The 20933-nt window shown below is 42.5% G+C and overlaps 1 protein-coding gene across 2 annotated transcripts in view; it reads right to left on the minus strand.

Moving 5' to 3' along the window:
* Positions 1-16218, minus strand: part of SUSD5 (sushi domain containing 5) — a 44894-nt gene extending 28676 nt beyond the window's left edge. Inside the window, exons 1-2 of one of the 2 annotated variants that reach the window (XM_070455312.1) lie at positions 15627-16218; positions 5601-5778 (exon numbers count right to left, since the gene is read on the minus strand). In XM_070455312.1, the coding sequence (XP_070311413.1) occupies positions 5601-5778; positions 15627-15717 (269 nt within the window). In that variant the 5' untranslated portion in view covers positions 15718-16218. The remainder of the gene's footprint in view (positions 1-5600; positions 5779-15626) is intronic. The other variant, XM_070455311.1, reaches the window with a different exon arrangement.
* Positions 16219-20933: the final 4715 nt, after the last annotated feature.

Here is a 20933-nt window from a genome sequence, read left to right on the forward strand (position 1 = left end):
AAATTAGACTCCACATATGAGTGATGTCACATGATGTTTGTCTTCCTCTGTTGGACTTATTTTACTTAGTATGATCATTTCTAGGTCCACCCATATTGCTCCAAAGGTACTGTTTCTTTCTTAAGACTGAGTGGTATTCCATTGCCTTTATGTACCAATTCTTTACCCATTCCTCTGTTGACAAACAATTTAGATTGCATTCATGTCCTGACTATTGTGAACAGTGTTGCACTGAACATTGGGGTGTATGTGACTTTCAAATTATGGTTTTCTCTGGATATATGCCCAGGAGTGGGATTGCTAGATCATATGGCAGCTCTGTTTTTACTTTTTTTTAAGGAACCTCCACACTGTTCTTCAGACTGGCTGTACTAATTTACATTCCCACCAACAGGTTAGGAGGTGATGGTCCTTGTTTTCTAATCAGAGCATCACATTTGCTTAAGTTAATCACATATCTCTTTGAATTTAAATCTGCCATATTTCTATTAGTTCTGCCCATTCTTTCTTCCTCTCTTTTCTTTTCCAGATTTTGATTGTTTGAATTCCTTTTTAGCAATCTCTTCTTCTTCTGTATTGTTTTGGAAGTTACATGTCCTTTTACAATTCTTTTAGTGGTTACTCCAGAGGTTATAACATGCTTCTTTGATTTATTAAAATTTAATGTTTCTTTTACCCTCTTTCCCAATGACACAACTTAAAATACTATGTGTTAACGTATTTCAAACACTTCCTGACTTACATGCCATTTTTTACTGTTTAGTATTACTGTTACTGCTTTATATAATTATAGATCTTCCTCAACTTACAATGGGGTTATAGCCCCCAAAACTTGTAATAAGTTGAAAATATGGTAAGTCAAAAAATGCATGTAATACACATAGCCTACTGAACATCAGAGCTTAGCCTCGGCTACCTTAAACATGCTCTAAACATTTACATTAGCCTACAGTTGGGTAAGATCATCCAACAGTTTATTTTACAATAAAGCATTGAATGTCTCATGCAATTTATTGAATGCCATACTGAAAGTGAAAAGGCTGAATGGTCGTCTCACCACAGGATGGCTATAAGTGTATCAGTTTTTATTCTCATGATCGCATGGCTGACTGGGAGCTGCAGCTTACTGCCACTGCCCCGCATCACAAAAAAGTATCAGATTGTATCTCACTAGCCTAGAAAGAGATCAAAATTCACAACTTGAAGAACCATATCTATTGAAAGCATAATGCTTTCATGCCATCATAAAGTTAAAAAGTTGTAAGCTGAACCACCATAAGTCAGGGACCATCTGTATGTAATTTCAGTTCACCCCTATATTTACTTTCACCACTCAGTTTCTTCTTGCGTCTCCAGTTGTCCACTTGCAATTATTTCCCTCCTGCCAGAAGAACATGCTTCAGGGTTTCATTTAGTGCAGATCATATGTAATGAATTCTCTCGCCTTTTGTCTGTCTGAAAATTCTTTATCTTACCTATCTTCTCTGAAGAGATTTTCACTGGGTATAGAATTCCAGTTTGGTGATATTTTCTTTCAGCACTTTGAAGGCATCATTCAGTGGTCTTTGGGCTTTCACTGTCACTTTATTGTTGCTCCTTTGAAGGTGCTCTTTCTTTTCCTTATTGCTTTTAACAGTTTTTCTTCATATTTGATTCTTACCAGTTTTACTATTTTTGTTCCAAGTTGTGAAACTCTCTATTTATCCTGATTGGGCTTCCCAGGGCTTCTTAAATCTGTGTGTGAGCATCTTTCCACAGTTGTGGCTAAATCTCATATTACTTTTGCTTCATCTTATTTCTCTTCTCCTTTTGGAATTCCAATTACATGCATTTTCTTTGCTTTGTACTCTTTCTTCTATACTTTCATCCCTTTTCTTCTGTTCTTTATTCTGGACATTTCCTTCTAAAATATCTTCCAGTTCATTAATTTTCTCTTTGACTCTTAAAATCAGCTGTTAGATTTAGCTATTAATTTCTTAATTACAGCTATTGTATTTTTCATTTCTGGAGTTTTTATTTGGTTATTTTCAGTTTTCAGCCTTCTGCAAGATTCTCCTTTTTGTCCTTTGTAGTTTGAACATTTTAAAGAGTTATTTTAAAGTCTGCATCTACAAGTGTTAACATCTAGAATTTCTATTGGCTATTTTTATTATTGTTGCCTTGTCTCCCAGTTCAGTTCAGTCACTCAGTTGTGTCCAACTCTTTGTGACCCCATGGACTGCAGCACACCAGGCTTCCTTGTCCATCACCAACTCCTGAAGTTTACTCAAACTCAAGTCCATTGAGTTGGTGATGCCATTCAAACACCTCATCTTCTGTTGTCCCCTTCTCCTCCCACCTTCAATCTTTCCCAGCATCAGGGTCTTTTCAAATGAGTCAGTTCTTCTTCAGGTGGCCAAAGTATTGGAGTTTCAGCTTCAGCATCAGTCCTTCCAATGAATATTCAGGGCTGATTTCCGTTAGGATGGACTGGTTGGATCTCCTTGCAGTCCAAGGGACTCTCAAGAGTCTTCTCCAACACCACAGTTCAAAAGCATCAATTCTTCAGTGCTCAGCTTTCTTTATAGTCCAACTCTCACATCCATACATGACTACTGCGAAAACCATAGCTCTGACTAGATGGACCTTTGTTGGCAAAGCAATGTCTCTGCTTTTTAATATGCTGTCTAGGTTGGTCATAGTGTTTCTTCCAAGGAGCAAGTGTCTTTTAATTTCATGGCTGCAGTCACCATCTGCAGTGATTTTGGAGCCCCCCAAAATGAAGTTTGTCACTGTTTCCACTGTATGCTCATCTATTTACCATGAAGTGATGGGACCAGATGCCATGATTTTAGCTTTATGAATGTCGAATTTTAAGCCAACCTTTTCACTCTCCTCTTTTACTTTCATCAAGAGGCTCTTTAGTTCTTCACTTTCTGCCATAAGGGTGGTGTCATCTGCGTATCTGAGGTTATTGATATTTTTCCTGGAAGTCTTGATTCCTGCTTGTGCTTCTTCCAGCCCAGCATTTCTCATGATGTACTCTGCATATAAGTGAAATAAGCAGGGTAACAATATACAGCCTTGATGTACTCCTTTTCCTATTTGGAACCAGTCTGTTGTTCCATGTCCAGTTCTAACTGTTGCTTCCTGACCTGCACACAGATTTCTCAGGAGGTCAGTAAGGTGGTCTGGTATTCCTATCTCTTAAAGAATTTTCCAGTTTGTTGTGATCCACACAGCCAAAGGCTGTGGCATAGTCAATAATGCAGAAGTAGATGTTTTTCTCGAACTCTCTTGCTTTTTCTGTGACCCAGCGGATGTTGGCGATTTGTTCTCTGGTCCCTCTGCCTTTTCTAAATCCAGCTTGAACATCTGAAAATTCACAGTTCATGTACTGTTGAAGCCTGGCTTGGAGAATTTTGAGCGTACTTTGCTAGTGTGTGAGATGAGTGTAATTGTGCAGTAGTTTGAGCATTCTTTGGCATTGCCTTTCTTTGGGATTGGAATGAAAACTGACCCCATGTGACTGGTGCCTCCCCATGTGACTGATTATTTTATACTATGTGACAAGTCTTTTATTTGCTAACACAATTTGTAGAAATAATCTAGGATAATATTGTTTTACTCTAGAGAAATTTTTTAAAATTATTTATTTATTTATTTTATTTGGCTGCACCGAGTCTTAATTGTGACATGTGAGATCTTTGATTTTCATTGTGGTATGCAGGATTTTTTATTTTATTAGTTGCAGCATCTGGGGTCTAGTTCTTTGACCAGGGATTGAACCTGAGGGTCCCACATTAGGTGCGTGGAATCCTAGCCACTGGACCACCAGGGAAATCCTTGCACTGTGCATTTAATAGTCAGTTTTTGGTGGGGAGGGGAGATGGACCCACAGTGAAATGTACTACTAGTGGTCAGATACTTCTTGGTTCCAGAAATATTAACATGGAAAACTATTTTAATATGTCATTTAGTAAATATATCAAATGAGCGTGTTTACTGTATAAAGAAATATCATCTAAGCCAGGTAGAGATCCACGATGTAATATGTTTTAATACATTACAGCAAACCCCAAGAAGATAAATCTTTCCAATGACTTAGTTTCGATTCGTAATGCCTGGGAGACCTAAGCCTGGCTCCAAGCTGGCTCTTTAGAATCTCTGAATACCTTGATTATCTGATTCACTGATAGTAACAGAGTTATTAAAAGTATCCATACTTAACTACACTAGGGAAACATGTATCATCACTGGTCATATTTTGTTGATTTAGGACCTTGGAGGTCAAATACGAGGCAGAGAGAGTTACAATTCCAGAGTCACTGAAAAGTTTTGGAGGTAGTTTCATTTGTTCTCTTTGTTCAATTGCTGCTTCACCTTTGGGGATGTGAATCAGCATGGTTGTGTATGTTTTCTGTGGCTATTTCCCAGCCAGACATCTTCAGGGTCAAGTAGTTCTTGGAGCCCATTTGTTCTCTCACATTCCTGTGGCATGAAGGAAAAAGTGGAATGGCTCCTGCCCTCTCTGTCTATGACTAATAAACAGAGCAGTTAGCAGCACTAACGGGATGTTTTCTCCTAGCCAGCCACAGAATTATTTCTCCACAAGGATTCCAAGGGTCAGGAATTCAGATAGGGCACGATGGGAAAGGCTTGTCTCTGCTATATAATGTCTAAGGCTGATCCGGGGAGACTCATCTAAGGCTGGGCTGGCTCACTCAATAGCTGGGGGTTGGAATCACCCGGAGGCAGTTAATGCTCGTTAGTGGTTGGGAAATCAGTTGGGGCTATTGGTGAAAGTACACACACAGGGCATTTCCATGTGGCCCGGGCTTCCTAGGACTTCTCAGTGGTAGCATCCCAAAAGTAAGTGTCCCCAGAAATCGGAGAGTGGCTTTTTCCGACCTAGCCTCAGAGTATCACTCCCGCTGTGTTCTACTGGTCGAGGCAATTCTACGCTGTCCCTCATTCAAAGGTAGAGGACACTGGGACTTCCCTGGCAATCCAGTGGTTAAGGCCCTGTGCTTCTCCTGCAGGAGGCAAGGGTTCGATCCCTGGGTGGGGAATGAAGATCCCACAGGTCACACGGTGAGGCCAAAAAAATAAGGAGTGATATAAAAACAAACAAAATACAAAGGGAAAGCACATCGACTGCACTTCTCAATCAGCGTAATGTGAAAGAATCTGTAATTATATTCTGAAACCTCCATGCCATGCTCCTCTTTTCTCATGGATGCAGATGAACCTCCACAGAGAAAAGGAGATAAAGAGCATACGTCAAATAGTTAAGGGTCATTAACTCTGAGGTAGGGAAGAAGAGAGAAACTCACTTTGTGCTTTGTATATATGAATTATCTGAAATCTTTATGAGCATGTATTATTTTTGTAACCTAAATGGCAATTCAAAATAACAAAGCAAGGGGAAAAAGACTGCAACAGAACTCCAGAAATATGTTTTTATATGAGAACTCAAACCAAAAAATATCCTGCAAGCCACAGCCCACTGCACTCTCTATCCTGGTGCCTCAATAGAACAATTATTGAGCCACCAAATCAGCCCTGATGGGGCAGTGGGGTAGGTTGGAAGGAGAGTGCCCCCGGCTGGCCTGACTTACCCCAGCGTGCCGTCCGCCAGCCAGCCCGTGGTGCACACCGCCAAGGCGCAGTCCTGGACCACCTTCCGCAGCTCATCTGCAGACACCAGGTGAGCACCCCTGCTCCTGCAGGAAAGCTGCGCGGCCTCTAGTGCCAGGCCCTGAGAGCCGTTCTGAGACTCCAGCACGAAGAGCTTCCCTGTGTGAGGACAAGCACGGACACAGGCTGATTCCAGGATCCCAGGGAATCTGACCTCAGCAGACACCCCCCGGGGCAAACACCTGTCGGGACTGTCGTCTCTCCCACTTGCTTAAAGCCTGGAGCACAGCGGCTCCCACAGTGCGCTCATCCCTGGGACCACGTGATGACAATCACAATATTTTACTCTTAAAAAAACATCAGCTATCTGCTCTGGCATGTTTATCTGGATAAGTCCTTCAAATCTTCCACTTAAAAAGATGCTTAGCGGCATTATTTACAATGCTTGGCAATTTCCTTGCCAAGACAAGGAAACATCCTAACTGTATATCAGTAGATGAATGGATAGAGAGAGATACACAACGGAAAACTATTCATCCATAAAAAAGAACGAAATTTTGCCATTTGCAGCCACATGGATGGACTTCAAGAGCATTATGAGAAGGGAAATATGTCAGACAAAGACAAATACTGTACAATATCACTTAAGTGTGGAATCTAAGAAATACAACAATAGTGAATATAACAACAAAGAAGCAGACTCACAGATACAGGGAACAACGTAGTAGGGGGAATGAAAGGGGAGGGGAAATACGGGGGTGGGGGAGGTACAAACTGCTGAGTGTAAGACAGGCTCAAGGATGTGTTGCACAACACAGGGAATATAGCCAGTATTTTGTAATATTTGTAAATGGAAAACCAGGGACTGCAGCACTCCAGGCTTCCTTGTCCATCACCAACTCCCGGAGCTTGGTCAAACTCACGTCCATTCAGTCAGGGATGCCATTCAACCATCTCATCCTCTGTCATCCTCTTCATCCACCTTGAATTTTTCCCAACATCAGGGTCTTTTCTGATGAGTCAGTTATTCACATCAGGTGGTCAAAGTATTGGAGTTTCAGCTTCAGCATCAGCCCTTCCAATGAATATTCGGGACTGATTTCCTTTAGGATGGACTGGTTGGATCTCCTTGCAGTCCAAAGAACTCTCAAGAGTCTTCTCCAACACCACAGCTCAAAAGCATCAATTCTTGGGTGCTCAGTTTTCTTTATAGTCCAACTCTCACATCCATACATGACTACTGGAAAAACTACAGCTTTGACTAGATGGACCTTTGTCAGCATAGTAACATCCCTACTTTTTAATATGCTGTCTAGGTTGGTCATAGTGTTTCTTCCAAGGAGCAAGCGTCTTTTAATTTCATGGCTGCAGTCACCATCTGCAGTGATTTTGGAGCCCAAGAAAATAAAATCTCTCACTGTTTCCACTGTTTCCCCATCTATTTGCCATGAAGTGATGGGACCAGATGCCATGATCTTAATTTTTTGAATGTTGAGTTTTAAGCCAACTTTTTCACTTTCCTCTTTCACTTTCATCAAGAGGTGGTTCTTTAGTTCTTCTTCACTTCCTGTCATAAGGGTGGTGTCTTCTGCGTATCTGAGGTTATTGATATTTCTCTCAGGATTCTTGATTCCAGCTTGTGCTTCATCCAGCCCAGCATTTCACATGACGTACTCTGTATATAAGTTAAATAAGCAGGGTGACAATATACAGCCTTGATGTACTTCTTTCCCAATTTGGAACCAGTCTGTTGTTCCATGTCTGGTTCTAACTGTTGCTTCTTTTTTAAATTTTTTTTCCATTTATTTTTATTAGTTGGAGGCTAATTACTTTACAATATTAACTGTTGCTTCTTGACCTGCATACTGATTTCTCAGGAGGCAGGTCAGGTGGTCTGGTATTCGTCTCTTGAAGAATTTTCCAGTTTGTTGTGATCCACACAGTCAAAGGCTTTGGTGTAGTCAATAAAGCAGAAGTAGATTTTTTTCTTGAACTCTCTTGTTTTTTCTGTTATCCAATGGATGTTGGCAATGTGATCTCTGCTTCCTCTGCATTTTCCAAATCCAGCTTGAAGATCTGGAAGTTCTCGGTTCAGATACTGTTGAAGTCTTGCTTGAAGGATTTTGAGGATTACTTTACTAGCGTGTGAGATGAGTGCAATTGTGCGGTAGTTTGAACATTCTTTGGCATCGCCGTTCTTTGGGTTTGGAATGAAAACTGACCTTTTCCAGTCCTGTGGCTACTGCAGAGTTAACTTTGCTGGTATATTGAGTGCAGCACTTTAACAGCATCATATTTTAGGATTTGAAATAGCTTAGCTGAAATTCCATCACCTTCAACAGCTATGTTTGTAGTAGTGCTTCCTAAGGCCCACTTGACTTCACATTCTAGGATGTCTGGACAAAATGTTTCTGACAAAACATGGTCCACTGGAGAAGGGAATGCAAACCACTTCAGTATTCTTGCCTTGAGAACCCCATGAACAGTATGAACAGGCAAAAAGATATGACACTGAAAGATGAACTCCCCAGGTTGGTAGGTGCCCAATATGCTACTGGAGAAGAGTGTAGACCTAACTCCAGAAAGAATGAAGAGACAGAGCCAAAGCAAAAACAACGCCCAGTTGTGGATGTGACGGGTGATGGAAGTAAAGTCAGATGCTGTAAAGAATAATACTACATAGGAACCTGGAAAGTTAAGTCCATGGATCAAGGTAAATTGGGAGTGGTCAAGCAGGAGATGGCAAGAGTGAACATTGACATTTTAGGAATCAGTGAACTAAAATGGACTGGAATGGGCAAATTTTATTCAGATGACCATTATATCTACTACTACAGGTAAGAATCCCTTAAAAGAAATGGAGTAGCCCTCATAGTCAACAAAAGAGTCTGAAATTAAGTACTTGGGTACAATCTCAAAAACAACAAAATGATCTCTGTTCGTTTCCAAAGCAAACCATTCCGTATCACAGTAATCCAAGTCTATGCCTCAACCAGTAATGCTGAAAAATCTGAACAGTTCTATGAAGACCTACAAGACCTTCTAGAACTAACACCCCCCAAAAAGATGTCCTTTTCATTAATAGTGGACTGGAATGCAAAAGTAGGAAATTTAGAGATACCTGGAGTAACAGGCAAGTTTGGCCGTGGAGTACAAAATGAAGCAGGGCAAAGGCTAACAGAGTTTTGCCAAGAGAACGCACTGGTCATAGCAAATACCCTCTTACAACAACACAAGAGAAGACTCTACACATGGACATCACCGGATGGTCAACACCTAAATCAGATTGATTATATTCTTTGCAGCCGAAGATGGAGAAGCTCTATACAGTCAGCAAAAATAAGACCAGGAGCTGACTGTGGCTCAGATCATGAACTCCTTATTGCCAAATTCAGACTTAAATTGAAGAAAGTAGGGAAAACCACTAGACCATTCAGGTATGACCTTAATTAAATCCCTTACAATTATACAGTGGAAGTGACAGATTCAAGGGATTAGATCTGATAGAGTGCTTGAAGAACTATGGATGGAGGTTCGTGACATTGTACAAGAGGCAGTGATCAAGACCATCCCCCCAAAAAAGAAAAAGAAATGCAAAAAGGCAAAATGGTTGTCTGAGGAGGTCTTACACATAGCTGAGAAAAGAGAAGCTAAAGGCAAAGAAGAAAAGGAAAGATATACCCATCTGAATGCAGAGTTCCAAAGAATAGCAAGGGGAGGTAACAAAGCCTTCCTCAGTGATCAGTGCAGAGAAACAGAGGAAAACAACAGAATGGGAAAGACTAGAGATCTCTCAAGAAAATCAGAGATACCAAGGGAACATTTCATGCAAAGATGGGCACAATAAAGGACAGAAATTGTATGGACCTAACAGAAGCAGAAGATAGTAAGAAGAGGTGGCAAGAATACACAGAAGAAATGTACAAAAAAGAGCTTCACGACCCAGATAACCATGATGGTGTGATCACTAACCTGTAAATGGAAATTAACCTTCAAAATTGTTTAAAAATTAAAACACTGAATAAGAATAGATAAAAAAGCATTTTACAAACCCCGTATGCTAAGGCTCAGTGTCCTAGGTTCCCCTGGGTGGGGTCACTTGGTGTCCGAGGCCCTGATTCAGCCTCAGCTCTGCCTCCCTCTGCTGCCCTGCCCTGGAGTGTGACTTCACACCCAGCAGGTCACTTCCCTCCTCTCTCAGGACATGGTCACTTCCCACGATGAGCACGCTCGTGTAGCTGCATTTCTCCCCACCAGACAAGACAGCAGTGGCCTCGTCTCTTGCACCCTGGCTGCCGGCACTACATCAATCTATGGGCAAGAAGCCTCAAGAAACGTAGGAGAGATGGGTGGAATAGGACATGAACTCAGGGAGAGCAAAAGAGTCTAAAAGCAAAAGACAGCTTTAGGCAAGAAAACCATGTTGCAGGAGGGAGTGCTGGGATCCCCAGCAACCTCTTGAAGGGACCAAGTAGGGACCCTGTTTTAAGATAAAAGCAGGGAGAGAAAGCCCACCTAAAATGTCCCATTCCACTTCTGTCAGCAAAGTTAACATCAAATAAGAACCTTAACTGTCATCTACTGCAAAATTGTTACCACAAGCACAGAAATCTTCCCAGCTTTGGAGCCAAAAGCTATAATAAAAAAATGCAAAAACTTTTCACAATAAACATACCTGAAGGTGACTGGAGTTCCTTCAGACATGGCACCAGTGTGCAGAAAATGACCTGAATAACTGTATTAATACTTGGTAGTCCTACCTGAAGAAGGAAGCATGCACCCTCAAGACACTTTTGTATTAATAGCATTTGTGTATCTGGGGAAAAAACAGCTATGAAATTAGACACAGGTTTTTTGATGGTCAAACCCCGGAGATAAAAGTGAAAGCCAAGGGTTCACATGATGTAAGAAATCTGCTAGACATCTCTTCCCTGCTCCAGCACTTCCCTGCTACAGGCACACGTGAATCTTGAGAGTCTGAAACGTTGAACTCTCAAGATAAAAGAGTGGACAAGGGTAAACTATATCCCCTCCCCTCATTCTGAAGACTGTCGGATGAGTCATCTTGGTGCTAGGAACCCAAATGCTAATCTTGGCTGAGATCTGTAGTCCTAACAAAAAATGGATGTCTAAAATACATCAAGCCATGGATGGAGCCTAAAGTGGCCTGAGACTAACATTTACCCAGACACCTCATAGGAACAAATTGGGGGGGGGGGGAGCGGGGCGGGGAAACACCTTTATCTTATGCTTCAGGAAATCCCATGCAAGCACTTTTTTCAAAGGCAATGACCACCAAAGCAAAACACAGCGAAGAGTACAAGGAAGCGAGGCACTGTGAGTAAGAAGCAACAGATACAGAACGTAACAGACGCTGACCTAAAAGTAAGCCCAGTACTGGTACTAACAATCGTCAGTGATAATTACTATGTTTAGAGAAATAACAAATTTGAAAATATCTGCAAAGAACAGGAAGCTATAAAAAGTTACTCAGCTGACTTGAACAAAATAGGAAATCTAGAAAATTTTTTAAAAAAGATAAGTTTAAAATGTAATAAATGTTTTTGACTGCATATCAGACACATTTGAACAAAGAACTTATCCTTGAAAAAGAAATCAGAAGACATCATCCAAAATGTAGTAAAATGACCAAAAAGATGGAAAATGTTAATATTACTCAGCTGTAAAAAAGAATGAAATAATGCCATTTGCAGCAACATGGATGAACCTAGAGATGGTCACACTGAGTGAAGTGAGTCAGAGAAAGACAGATGTCATATGATGTCACTTACATGTGGAATCTAAAACATGATATAAATGAACTTATTTACAAAACAAACATAGACTCACAGACACAGAAAACAAACTTATATGGTTACCAAAGAGGATGAGGGGGGAGACGAATCAGCAGTTTGGGATTAATGTATATGCACTACTATATATAAAACAGATTAACAACAAGGACCTACTATGTAACACAGGGAGCTATATTCAATATATTGTAATAACCTATAATGGAAAAGACTATTAAAAAGTGAATCACTTTGCTCTATACCTGAAACGAACACAACATTGTAAATTAACTATACTTCAGTTTAAAAAATGGTTAGAATTTAAAAACTAAAAAATAGAACAGCAGAGAGCAACACCTCCCAACTTTATCCTTGAGGCCACCATGGCCCTAATGCCAAAACCAGACAAAAGACACAAGAAAAGAAAATTATAGGCCATTATCTCTCATAAATATAGACACAAAAATCCTCAACAAAAATACCAGCAAAGCAAGCCCAGCAGAATTTTAAAAAAAAATAAATAAAGAATTATACACTATGACTAAGTGGATCTATCCCAGGAATACAAGGTTGACTTATACCCCCAAATCAATTAATGTAATACAATTTATCAATAGAATAAAGGACAAAAATGACATGATCATCTCAATAGATGCAGAAAGGCACTTGACAAAATTCAATACCTTTTCATGATAAAAAGCATTCAACAAACTAGGAATGAAGAGGAGTTTCTTCAATCTGATAAAAGCATCTACAAAAATCCCATAGCTAACACTACACTTGATGGTGAAATGCTGAATGCCTTCTACTATGATCCTTGTCAACAAGGTTTATCCACTCTTGCCACGTCTATTCAACATTGTACTGGCAGTTCTCTCCAAGGCAGTGAGGCAAGAAAATGAAATAAAAAGCATCCAGATTGGAAAAAAGAAAAATATATCTGCAAACGACATAATCTTGGAATGTAGAAAATCCTAAAGAATCCACTAAAAAACTACTAGAACTAGTTCAGTGTTTATACTTCAATGAATCTGTGGAGAAACTAAAGTAGGTCATCTTGCTATAAAATCTTTCCCTAGGATTCCATTTATACACATCCTTTCACAAACCATCTTGACGGATGACTCACATTTTTCTCTTCAGTCCAGACCCTTTCTGTTCACCCCAGCCTTCTCTTCACCTCCAGCCTCTCTCACCTGGACAAGTGAAGTACCATCCTGTATGGTCTTGCCACACCTGTCTTGCCCTGGTCCTATCCATTCTTCCTACTCTCAGGATGAGTTTCTCAAAATGCAAAGCTGATCAGTCACTCTACTACTGGAAGCCATTCAATGGTTTCCTCTCCACTTTGGGATTAAAACAAAACTTGGCCACATGTCAATTCTCCTAGCATCATCTCAAACTACTTCCACCTTCGACTCTGGACTCCCGAACTGTTTCTTATCACATGTCCCATTTTCTCTGTGACTCACAGTTTCTTTATACATCATTTTCTATTCAGATCCTTTTCCTTCCCCCCTTTGCCTGGTCAGTTCTTGCTCATCTTTCAGATCCTCCTACACCAAATGAAAAATCTCCTAATGCATGCTGTCATAGTACTTCCGTCCTTTAATCTTATCAGAACTGCAATTTCACATTTTGTTCACATAATTATTTGCTTAACGCGTCTCTTTCCCCACTGGATTTTTTTTTTTCTTTTGCTGGGCCACGGCTTAGTTGCAACATGTGGAATCTTTTAGCTGTAGCATGAGGGATCTTTAGTTGCACCACGTGGGATCTAGTTCCCTGACAAGGGATTGAACCTGGGACCCTGCAATGGGAGCATGGAGTCTTGGCCACCAGGGAAGTCCCTCCCCTATTGGATTTGAAGCTGCCTGGTAACAAGGACCTTTTTCTCCTTGCCATTCTATCCTCAACAGCGAGGGCAGTAACCTAGCATATGGTAGACACTCAAACTATCTGTTGAATTAATGATCTTTTCCTGCAATCATTACCCAAACACAGTTAATTTGCATCTAGTTAATGAGAAGATTTTTTCAGTTTCAAAAGTATTTTAAAATTACAGTAGCAGGTCTCTTTTATGTATAAGATACATATCTAATTAGTCCAATGGCAAACTAAATGTTTGTCATTTGAGTTTGACTTATTTTTTAATAGGTCTATGGAATTTTTAATGACTTCAAATTCTCTCTTCAAATGTCCTAACACATGAGTTTAGCTGCACGTTTCATCTTCCTCCTTCCATCACTGTAGAACACAAATCCCCTAAGTGTGAAAAGTGGTGGTAGTTAAGCATATATTTAGTAAAGAAAAGATTCCTTTCATAAATAGATTCTAATTCTTCAATGGCTCTATTATAAAAGTTGGAGCTCAGCAAATGGAGTTTCTTGAAAGCAAAGGTACCCATAGTTCGCCATCGGGGAAGACGGGAGAAGGAAAGGAGAAAGGGGAGAAATTCAGGCATTTCTGCAAGTGTTAGCAAGAAAAGTGGGATAGGGAAGGACAGAGGAGCCTGGGGTGCTTCAGTCCATGGGGTGGCAACGAGTCAGACACAACACAGCAACTGAACAACAGCAATGCTTGTTGCTTTCTCCTTGTCTGATGATATTTCTGTCTTAAATGTTCTATGATCCAAATCAAGGCATGTTGCTCCATATCCATCTGGCATTCCACTTAAGCAGTTATAATGGGGTGAAACTAAAGTCTCATGGATTGCAGGATATTTCTTTAAAAGGAAATAAAATGGGTACAATAGTATACATTGTTCAAAAGTTAGTACTAGCTCCAATTTATTCTAGTTGCATTCTTTAAAATCAGCTTAATTTTTCATGACTCAATGTCAGGCCAAAAACTACTAGAGCAAAGAACTAAGAGTGGATTGGCTGCTAATAGGGATGGGATTTCTTTTGGGGTGATGAAAATACTTACAAATTAGAGAGTGGTAATGGTTGTAAAACATAATGACTACATTAAAAAACATGAATTGTGTGTTTTAAAATGGTAAATTGTACATGAATTTTATCTTAATTAAAAATTAACAGTGTTCACTAGAAGCCTTCAAAGTTAACAGTGTTTTTTTTTTTTTCTCTCACACTCTCCCTGAGGATATGGAGAAATCAGACACTCGCCTTAATTATGAACAAAGAGTCCTACAATCTGGCACTTAAGACAAAACTTCTAAGATAATACCTGGAGGTTTTCCTCTGGCTTTCTCCTTTCCCTAACCACTGTGCTTCTTTTTTGTGAAATCTTGTCCTTTCACCCAATATTGTTTGCTAAATAGTGATGATATTTTAAGATATACAAAGCATCCTGAATAAGCTGGGGTTTTTTTTCCTTCATCAACCTAACTTGTCCCAAGCTTGATTTACTAGAAACCCTCATGGATGTGAGAACTGATGGCTTCTTTTTCATCATATCCTTCTGCACAAGTCAACGGGGATTTTGTTCCAAAATCAAAAGACAGCTAAATTAGCTTTTTTGAAACTGAACTGATCTAAGGTTGTGATTCTGCGAATTCAAGAGAAGTATTGAAAGCTGAATTCAGGTTCAACAAGCGAACAAAAAGATAGGTCAATTCTCAAAACTCTGCAATAATCTGGTTCTTACCTATTTCTCCAATTCTTGTGGAAGGACAGCCTCATCTTGAACTTTGCACTCTAGCCACTCTCTCATTTATCCCATTTCCCCTGCCACTCACAGGGCCTTTGCACGTGCCATTGTCTCTCCCCAGTATATTCTCCTCTCTGTTTCACCGAGCTGATTTCAGCTCTTCCTGGACCAAGCCAAAACTCCAAGGGAGTCTTGTAATCACCGGCGTTGCCATTAGGAGCACATTTAATAGACGTGGGAAATCGTATCTCTGCAGCGGAGATTCCAGGCACCCTAGACGTGATTTCATTTTGCAGACTTTTCAAGGAGATCTTGGAAAGCTAGCGGCAGGGCTGTGAGATCAAAGCACAGGCTTTCTCTGGTGCGCGCCCCGCAGGAAGGGGGTGGTTGAGGGACTCCAGGGCGCGTTTCGGCTCGCGGCGTCTCAAGGAGCCGGGAGAGGGGACGCAGGGTCTCAGGACGGCCTCTCACCTCCTTCTCGCCCCAGCTGGCCTTGCCCTGGGCTCGTCCCCGGGGGCAGCCTAGGCAAGCTTAGTTTTCCCCACCGAGACCCTGTGAGCCACCCGGGGCCCGCCGCCTCGTGGACACTCCACGGACACTCACCATTCGCCGGCATGGAGAGGTGCGGCAGGCCAAGGAGAAGCAGCGCCGCCGCCCAGAGCCGGGCGCCGGGGCCGGGTCCATCGGCAGCCATGGTGCGGGGCGTCCGTGGACCCGCAGCTGGAGCGCGGGCTCTGACCGCGCTGAGATCCCGCTGCCCGCGCCGCTCTCCGGCGCGCGCCCCTCGGCTCCGCGCGCTGCGCTCCGTTCGCGCGTCGCAGGGTTAGCCCCCCGCGCGCAGAGAGGGGGGAGCGCTGCGGGCCTGGGAGGCTGGGGACGCCGGAGCCGCAGCGCGGGGGCCCAAACTCCCGGGGGTCCCGTCCGCGGCGCCGGGGAGGCGGCGGCAGCCCGGCTCCGCCTTCGCGCTGGGCACCTGGGGTCTCAGTGCCAAAGGAGGCTGCGCCGGACGGACGGCAGGCTCCCAGGGCGCCTCCCGGACGAAGGGGAAGGGCTTGAGGAGGCGGGAGACCGGAGCACCGGCTTCAGGGAATCCCCGCCTGCCTGGGCACCCTCAGACAGGGGGACGCAGTCTTGAGAGGCCTAGCCCCTCCAGGAGGACCGGGAAAAATCGGACGCCTAACTCTGCCCTCTGCTTCTTGACTTTGCAGCTGGAGTCCTCCTGGAATGGAAGAATTTTTTTTTTTTTTTTTTTTAAGAAAACTAACTGGCCAACCTCATTCCGGGGAGTGACACACACGGGCTAGCGAGACTCTTTTCCCCTAAAAGGCCTGACAGTCATTCACGTGTAGGTGTAAATGAATTGACTTAACTGCTCATCTTCTAACAGCTAGCTGGTAAGCTGAGGAGTGAGAATTCACACGTCTGGGCTGGAGGGGACCTTCTGACGCCTGGTGATCGCTGAGAGCGGTGGGGAGGAGACACGAGGCACCGGCAGGAGGAGCTGCGCTTTGGTTGCTTCAGGAACTGTGCCTACCACCCTTTTTGTAAAGAATAGTCCATTGGATATTACTAGCAAATCCGAGTGACATTTTCAAGTTTGTCTTTATTCAGGCCTGTCTTGGCCGGGCCTGATTTGGAGAGAGAGCATGCTCTAAAGGTTCAATTGGTGCAACTGTTTTAGAGAACTGTTTGGCTATTTCATATAAAGTTAAAATACACCTCCCCAAAGACAGAGAATTCCATTCCTGGGTGTATATATAAAAAAAAAAAAAAAAAGTGAATGTCCACAAAAAGATTTATACCCAAATTTCATAGCAGCTTTAGTCACAATAACTAAAGACTTGAAGCAACCCACAAGTCATCCATTGACTGGACAGAAAACCAAACTGCATCATGTTTATGCAATAGAATACCCTTCATCAGTAAGAGGAAGTAAATATTGATGCACTCAATCACATGGATGAATCTCCAAAATATGATGAGTGAAAGAAGATTTAGCAAAAGAGTTCATACTGTTGAGGGGACCACCAGGCAAGTCCCTGCATGATTCACTTTTATATGAAATTCACAAAGGGGCAGTTCTAATCTGTGGTGACAGCAGTGGTCTGGTGGCTTTGAGGAGGTGGGAACATACAGAGCTTCTGATGAAATAAGAGCATTCTGTCTCTGATGGGGATGATGGTCACCCGAGTGTATATACTTTGTCACTAAACTGTACACTTAAATTCTGTGCATTGTGTTGAATGTTATTTATACCTTAATAACAACTCTTTCAAAAATAATGAGTTCATTTCTTTCCCTGAAAAATAAATAGGTTTAACAGAAGAGAGTTTAATGAAAGGACCACAGACAGAGATGTGGGCAGGGTTGAGAGAACCAGTAAGGGATGTTGAAGCTCTAGGGGTTATCAACAGCAGGAAGAGGTACCACCTTGAGGGCTGAAGGTATGAGGGGAGGTGGAGGTGTTATCAAAACCCAGCAGGAATGTGGTCATGAAAGGAGAGGTTCAGCATAGGGACAGGAACATAATCGCTGCCGGTGGTCTGGTAGGGAGCGAGTGGGGGCGAAATACCCCACTCTCCCTCCTCCTGCCCTTCAGACTCCGCCTGCTGCCCCCTGGTGGCTGAACCATTAGATAGCTGAAGAGGACACAGGTGCCCTGGTCCTCAGCAGTCATCCTCCCAGGACATCCTGCCTACAGAGTCAGGCAGAGTGGGTGCAGAGTGGAACCCGAGAGGCAGTTGGAAATCAACCAGCACAGTCCATCTGTTTTTTCCTTTCATTTGCATGAACATAATTGGGAACAAAACAGGAAACACAAAGTTCTATCAGTTTCTATACGATCTGGGAATCTGTCCATTCAATCAGACTCTCACTCGGAGCTAAACAATAATGTTAACCACCATCACTGCTTATTTAAATATTAGTGCTGTCTCACATGCAGAGAAAAAAGTAAATGCTTATCATTAAATGTAGAGAGTACAGTCCTCGATCCCACAACTGGCCAAGAGGTGTCATTTGATAATCATTGCAATATTGCCCTTCTGCCCTCTGAGCCTCTTGGCCAACGTGATTTTTTTTTAACTGGTAGGAGAGATCCAAACCATCATTCCTGCTGAGGACCCACATTTATTAGTTTGCCATGGTTTCTCACTGACCGTTGCTGTTGGACAGTTTCCTGGGATCTAGATATAGTCATCCATTCCCCATCAGGTAGCAGCAACCCCTTGGTAATCGGGACCAATCACTAGCTAGTAGAGGGACCTCTCTGTCTGTTGGAGAGCAATCTGAGTTTCCAATTTACTGGCACATGCCTGTGTGTTCCTCGTGGAAATATACCTCCCTTGCCTACCCACCCCTTCCAATTCACCAGTCTAAAGGTTGTGGGGATGGTTTGCAGAATTTTGATAGGTGATTTATCATATGCAATAGAAGGGAGGTCATTCCCACTTCCACTCCTTGGTTCTGAGTGTACTCTGTCTATAAGAGAAATGACACCATGCATTGGCAACTGGTGTAAGGCATATACTCTATCCTGGGTGAGTGCCCTAACCGCTCTAGGGTACTAGCTCAGCTGGTACCCTCAGCTAATACCTTTTAATCAAGCCATCTCTTTCTGGGTGAGGAACATAGAGTAAGACTCAAGGACGTGACTCCATTCCCTACTGCCTTTGTGGCAGAAGCAGTTTCTTGGTTATAGATGCTGTACTGTGTGATTCCATGGCCATCAATGAGGCATTCTGAGTTGATGATATCATGCTAGAAGAAGCAAGGCAGGCAAACAAGACAAAATCATATCTAGATTAAGGATCTGTTCCAATGAGGACAAATATTAATAACTGTGACCCCTGTGAGAAAAGGGATCCAATAAAAGCTTATCTCCCACATAACCAACAAGAGGGGCCAGCCAGGGAATCGATGCTCTGTGGGGACTCATTGCAGCCTCTGCCTGTTGGCATGTTGGACACTGAGCAGTGGAGGTAACCGATCAGATCTAAGGAAGAAGAGAGGTTTGTGTTACTGCTCTCTTGCATGGGTTCCGTCTCTGCCACCACGGCCCCGACACGCATGGTTCCAACGCACAGGCACAGATGTGGCTGGAGACAGAGGTAACTGACAACCAGAGAACAAGCTCCGTCCTCCAAGGTGCCCACTGCACTACTAGGGGCACCCTCTCCACTGATGTCTCTGGGGGCCTTAGGCTATGTACACATTTCCAGACTGTTCACTTCAAGAGGTCCATACTGACACCTTATTATCAGTTTTTCAGCGTTGAACTTTTCAATTTTCTGACTAGCTGTTTTAGACATTATGCATAAACCAGTGCAGATCCATGGATAAGGCCATCTCTCCTTTCATGTAAACCAAAGTCCCACACGTTGGGAGAATTTTCTTTTGCTACTGTGATGGACAGGGAGGCCTGACATGCTGCGATTCATGGGGTCGCAAGGAGTCAGACATGACTGAGCGACTGAACTGAACTGAACTGAAAATATACATAACATGAAACTTACCACTTTGATCATTTTTAAGTGTACGATTCTGTGGCATTAAATACCTTCTCATTGTTGTGTAGCCATCCCTCCTGTTCATCTCCAGAACTCTTTCACTGCCCCCAGCTGAAGCTTTGTACCCATTAAACAATAAATCCTGTTCCTCCGCTCCCTACCCCCAGCTCCTGGCCACCGCTGTCCTACCTTCTGTCTCTATGAATTTGATTATTCTAGGAACCTCATGTAACCGGAAGCATACCATATTTGTCCTGTTATGTTACTACTGTTTTTATTTCTGCCCCAGAGTGAGAGGACTAGTGCCACACCATGGACACTCAAGGGTAGAGCAAGCCTGAATTTTCCCCTCTGTTGTGTGAAGCTCCCCGCGAGCCCATAGATGTGGGTTGAGGGAGAGATAGCAAAGCAGCAGAAGCAAGTGCCCTGGGAACCTGAGCCACCTGATCATGTAAGTTATTTGTTCCTTCCAGGCCTACTCTTGTACACACCATTTCCACTGAACAGTGGAACTCTGCGTCTAATTCAAAATGCCTCATTCATGAGACCACCTGAAGTCTCACACTCAAGTGGTCAACCAGTCCAGGCCAAAAAGAAAAAATAATGATGTCTGGTTAATTTACAATGTTGTGTTGCTTTTAAGTGTAGAGTAAAGTGATTCAGTTATGTTCTTGTTCAGTTTAAGTTGTGTTTGACTTTTTGCGACCACGTGGACTGCAGCATGGCAGGCTTCCCTGTCCTTCACTATCTTTTTGGAGTTTGCTCAAATCCATGTCCACTGAGTCAGTGATGCTGACTAACTATCTCATCTTCTGCAGCCCTCTCCTTTTGCCTTCAGTCTTTTCCAGCATCAGGGTCTTTTCTAATGAATTGGCTCTTTGCATCAGGTGACCAAAGTATTGGAGCTTCAGCTTTAGCATCAACCCTTCCAATGAATGTTTAGGGTTAATTTCCTTTAGGATTGACTGGTTTGATCTCCTTGGTGTCTAAGGAACTCTCAAGAGTCTTCTGTGGCATCACAATTTGAAAACCATAAATTCTTTGGCACTCAGCCTTCTTTATGGCCCAACTCTCACATCCATACATGACTACTGGAAAAATCATAGCTTTGACTATATGGACCTTTGTCAGCAAAGTGATGTCTCTGCTTTTTAAGACACTGTCTAGGTTTGTCATAGCTTTACTTCCAAGAAAATTCATGACTGCAGTCACCTAAATGATTTTGGAGCCCAAGATAATAAAATCTGTCACTGCTTCCACTTTTCCCCCTTCTATTTGCCATGAAGTGATGAGACCAGATGCCACAATCTTAGTTTTTTTGAACATTGAGTTTTAAGCCAGCTTTTCACTCTCCTCTTTCACTTTCATCAAGAGGCTCTTTAGTTCCTCTTCGCTTTCTGCC

Source organism: Odocoileus virginianus, chromosome 26 (genome assembly GCF_023699985.2).
Source record: "Odocoileus virginianus isolate 20LAN1187 ecotype Illinois chromosome 26, Ovbor_1.2, whole genome shotgun sequence".
Taxonomy (NCBI): domain Eukaryota; kingdom Metazoa; phylum Chordata; class Mammalia; order Artiodactyla; family Cervidae; genus Odocoileus; species Odocoileus virginianus.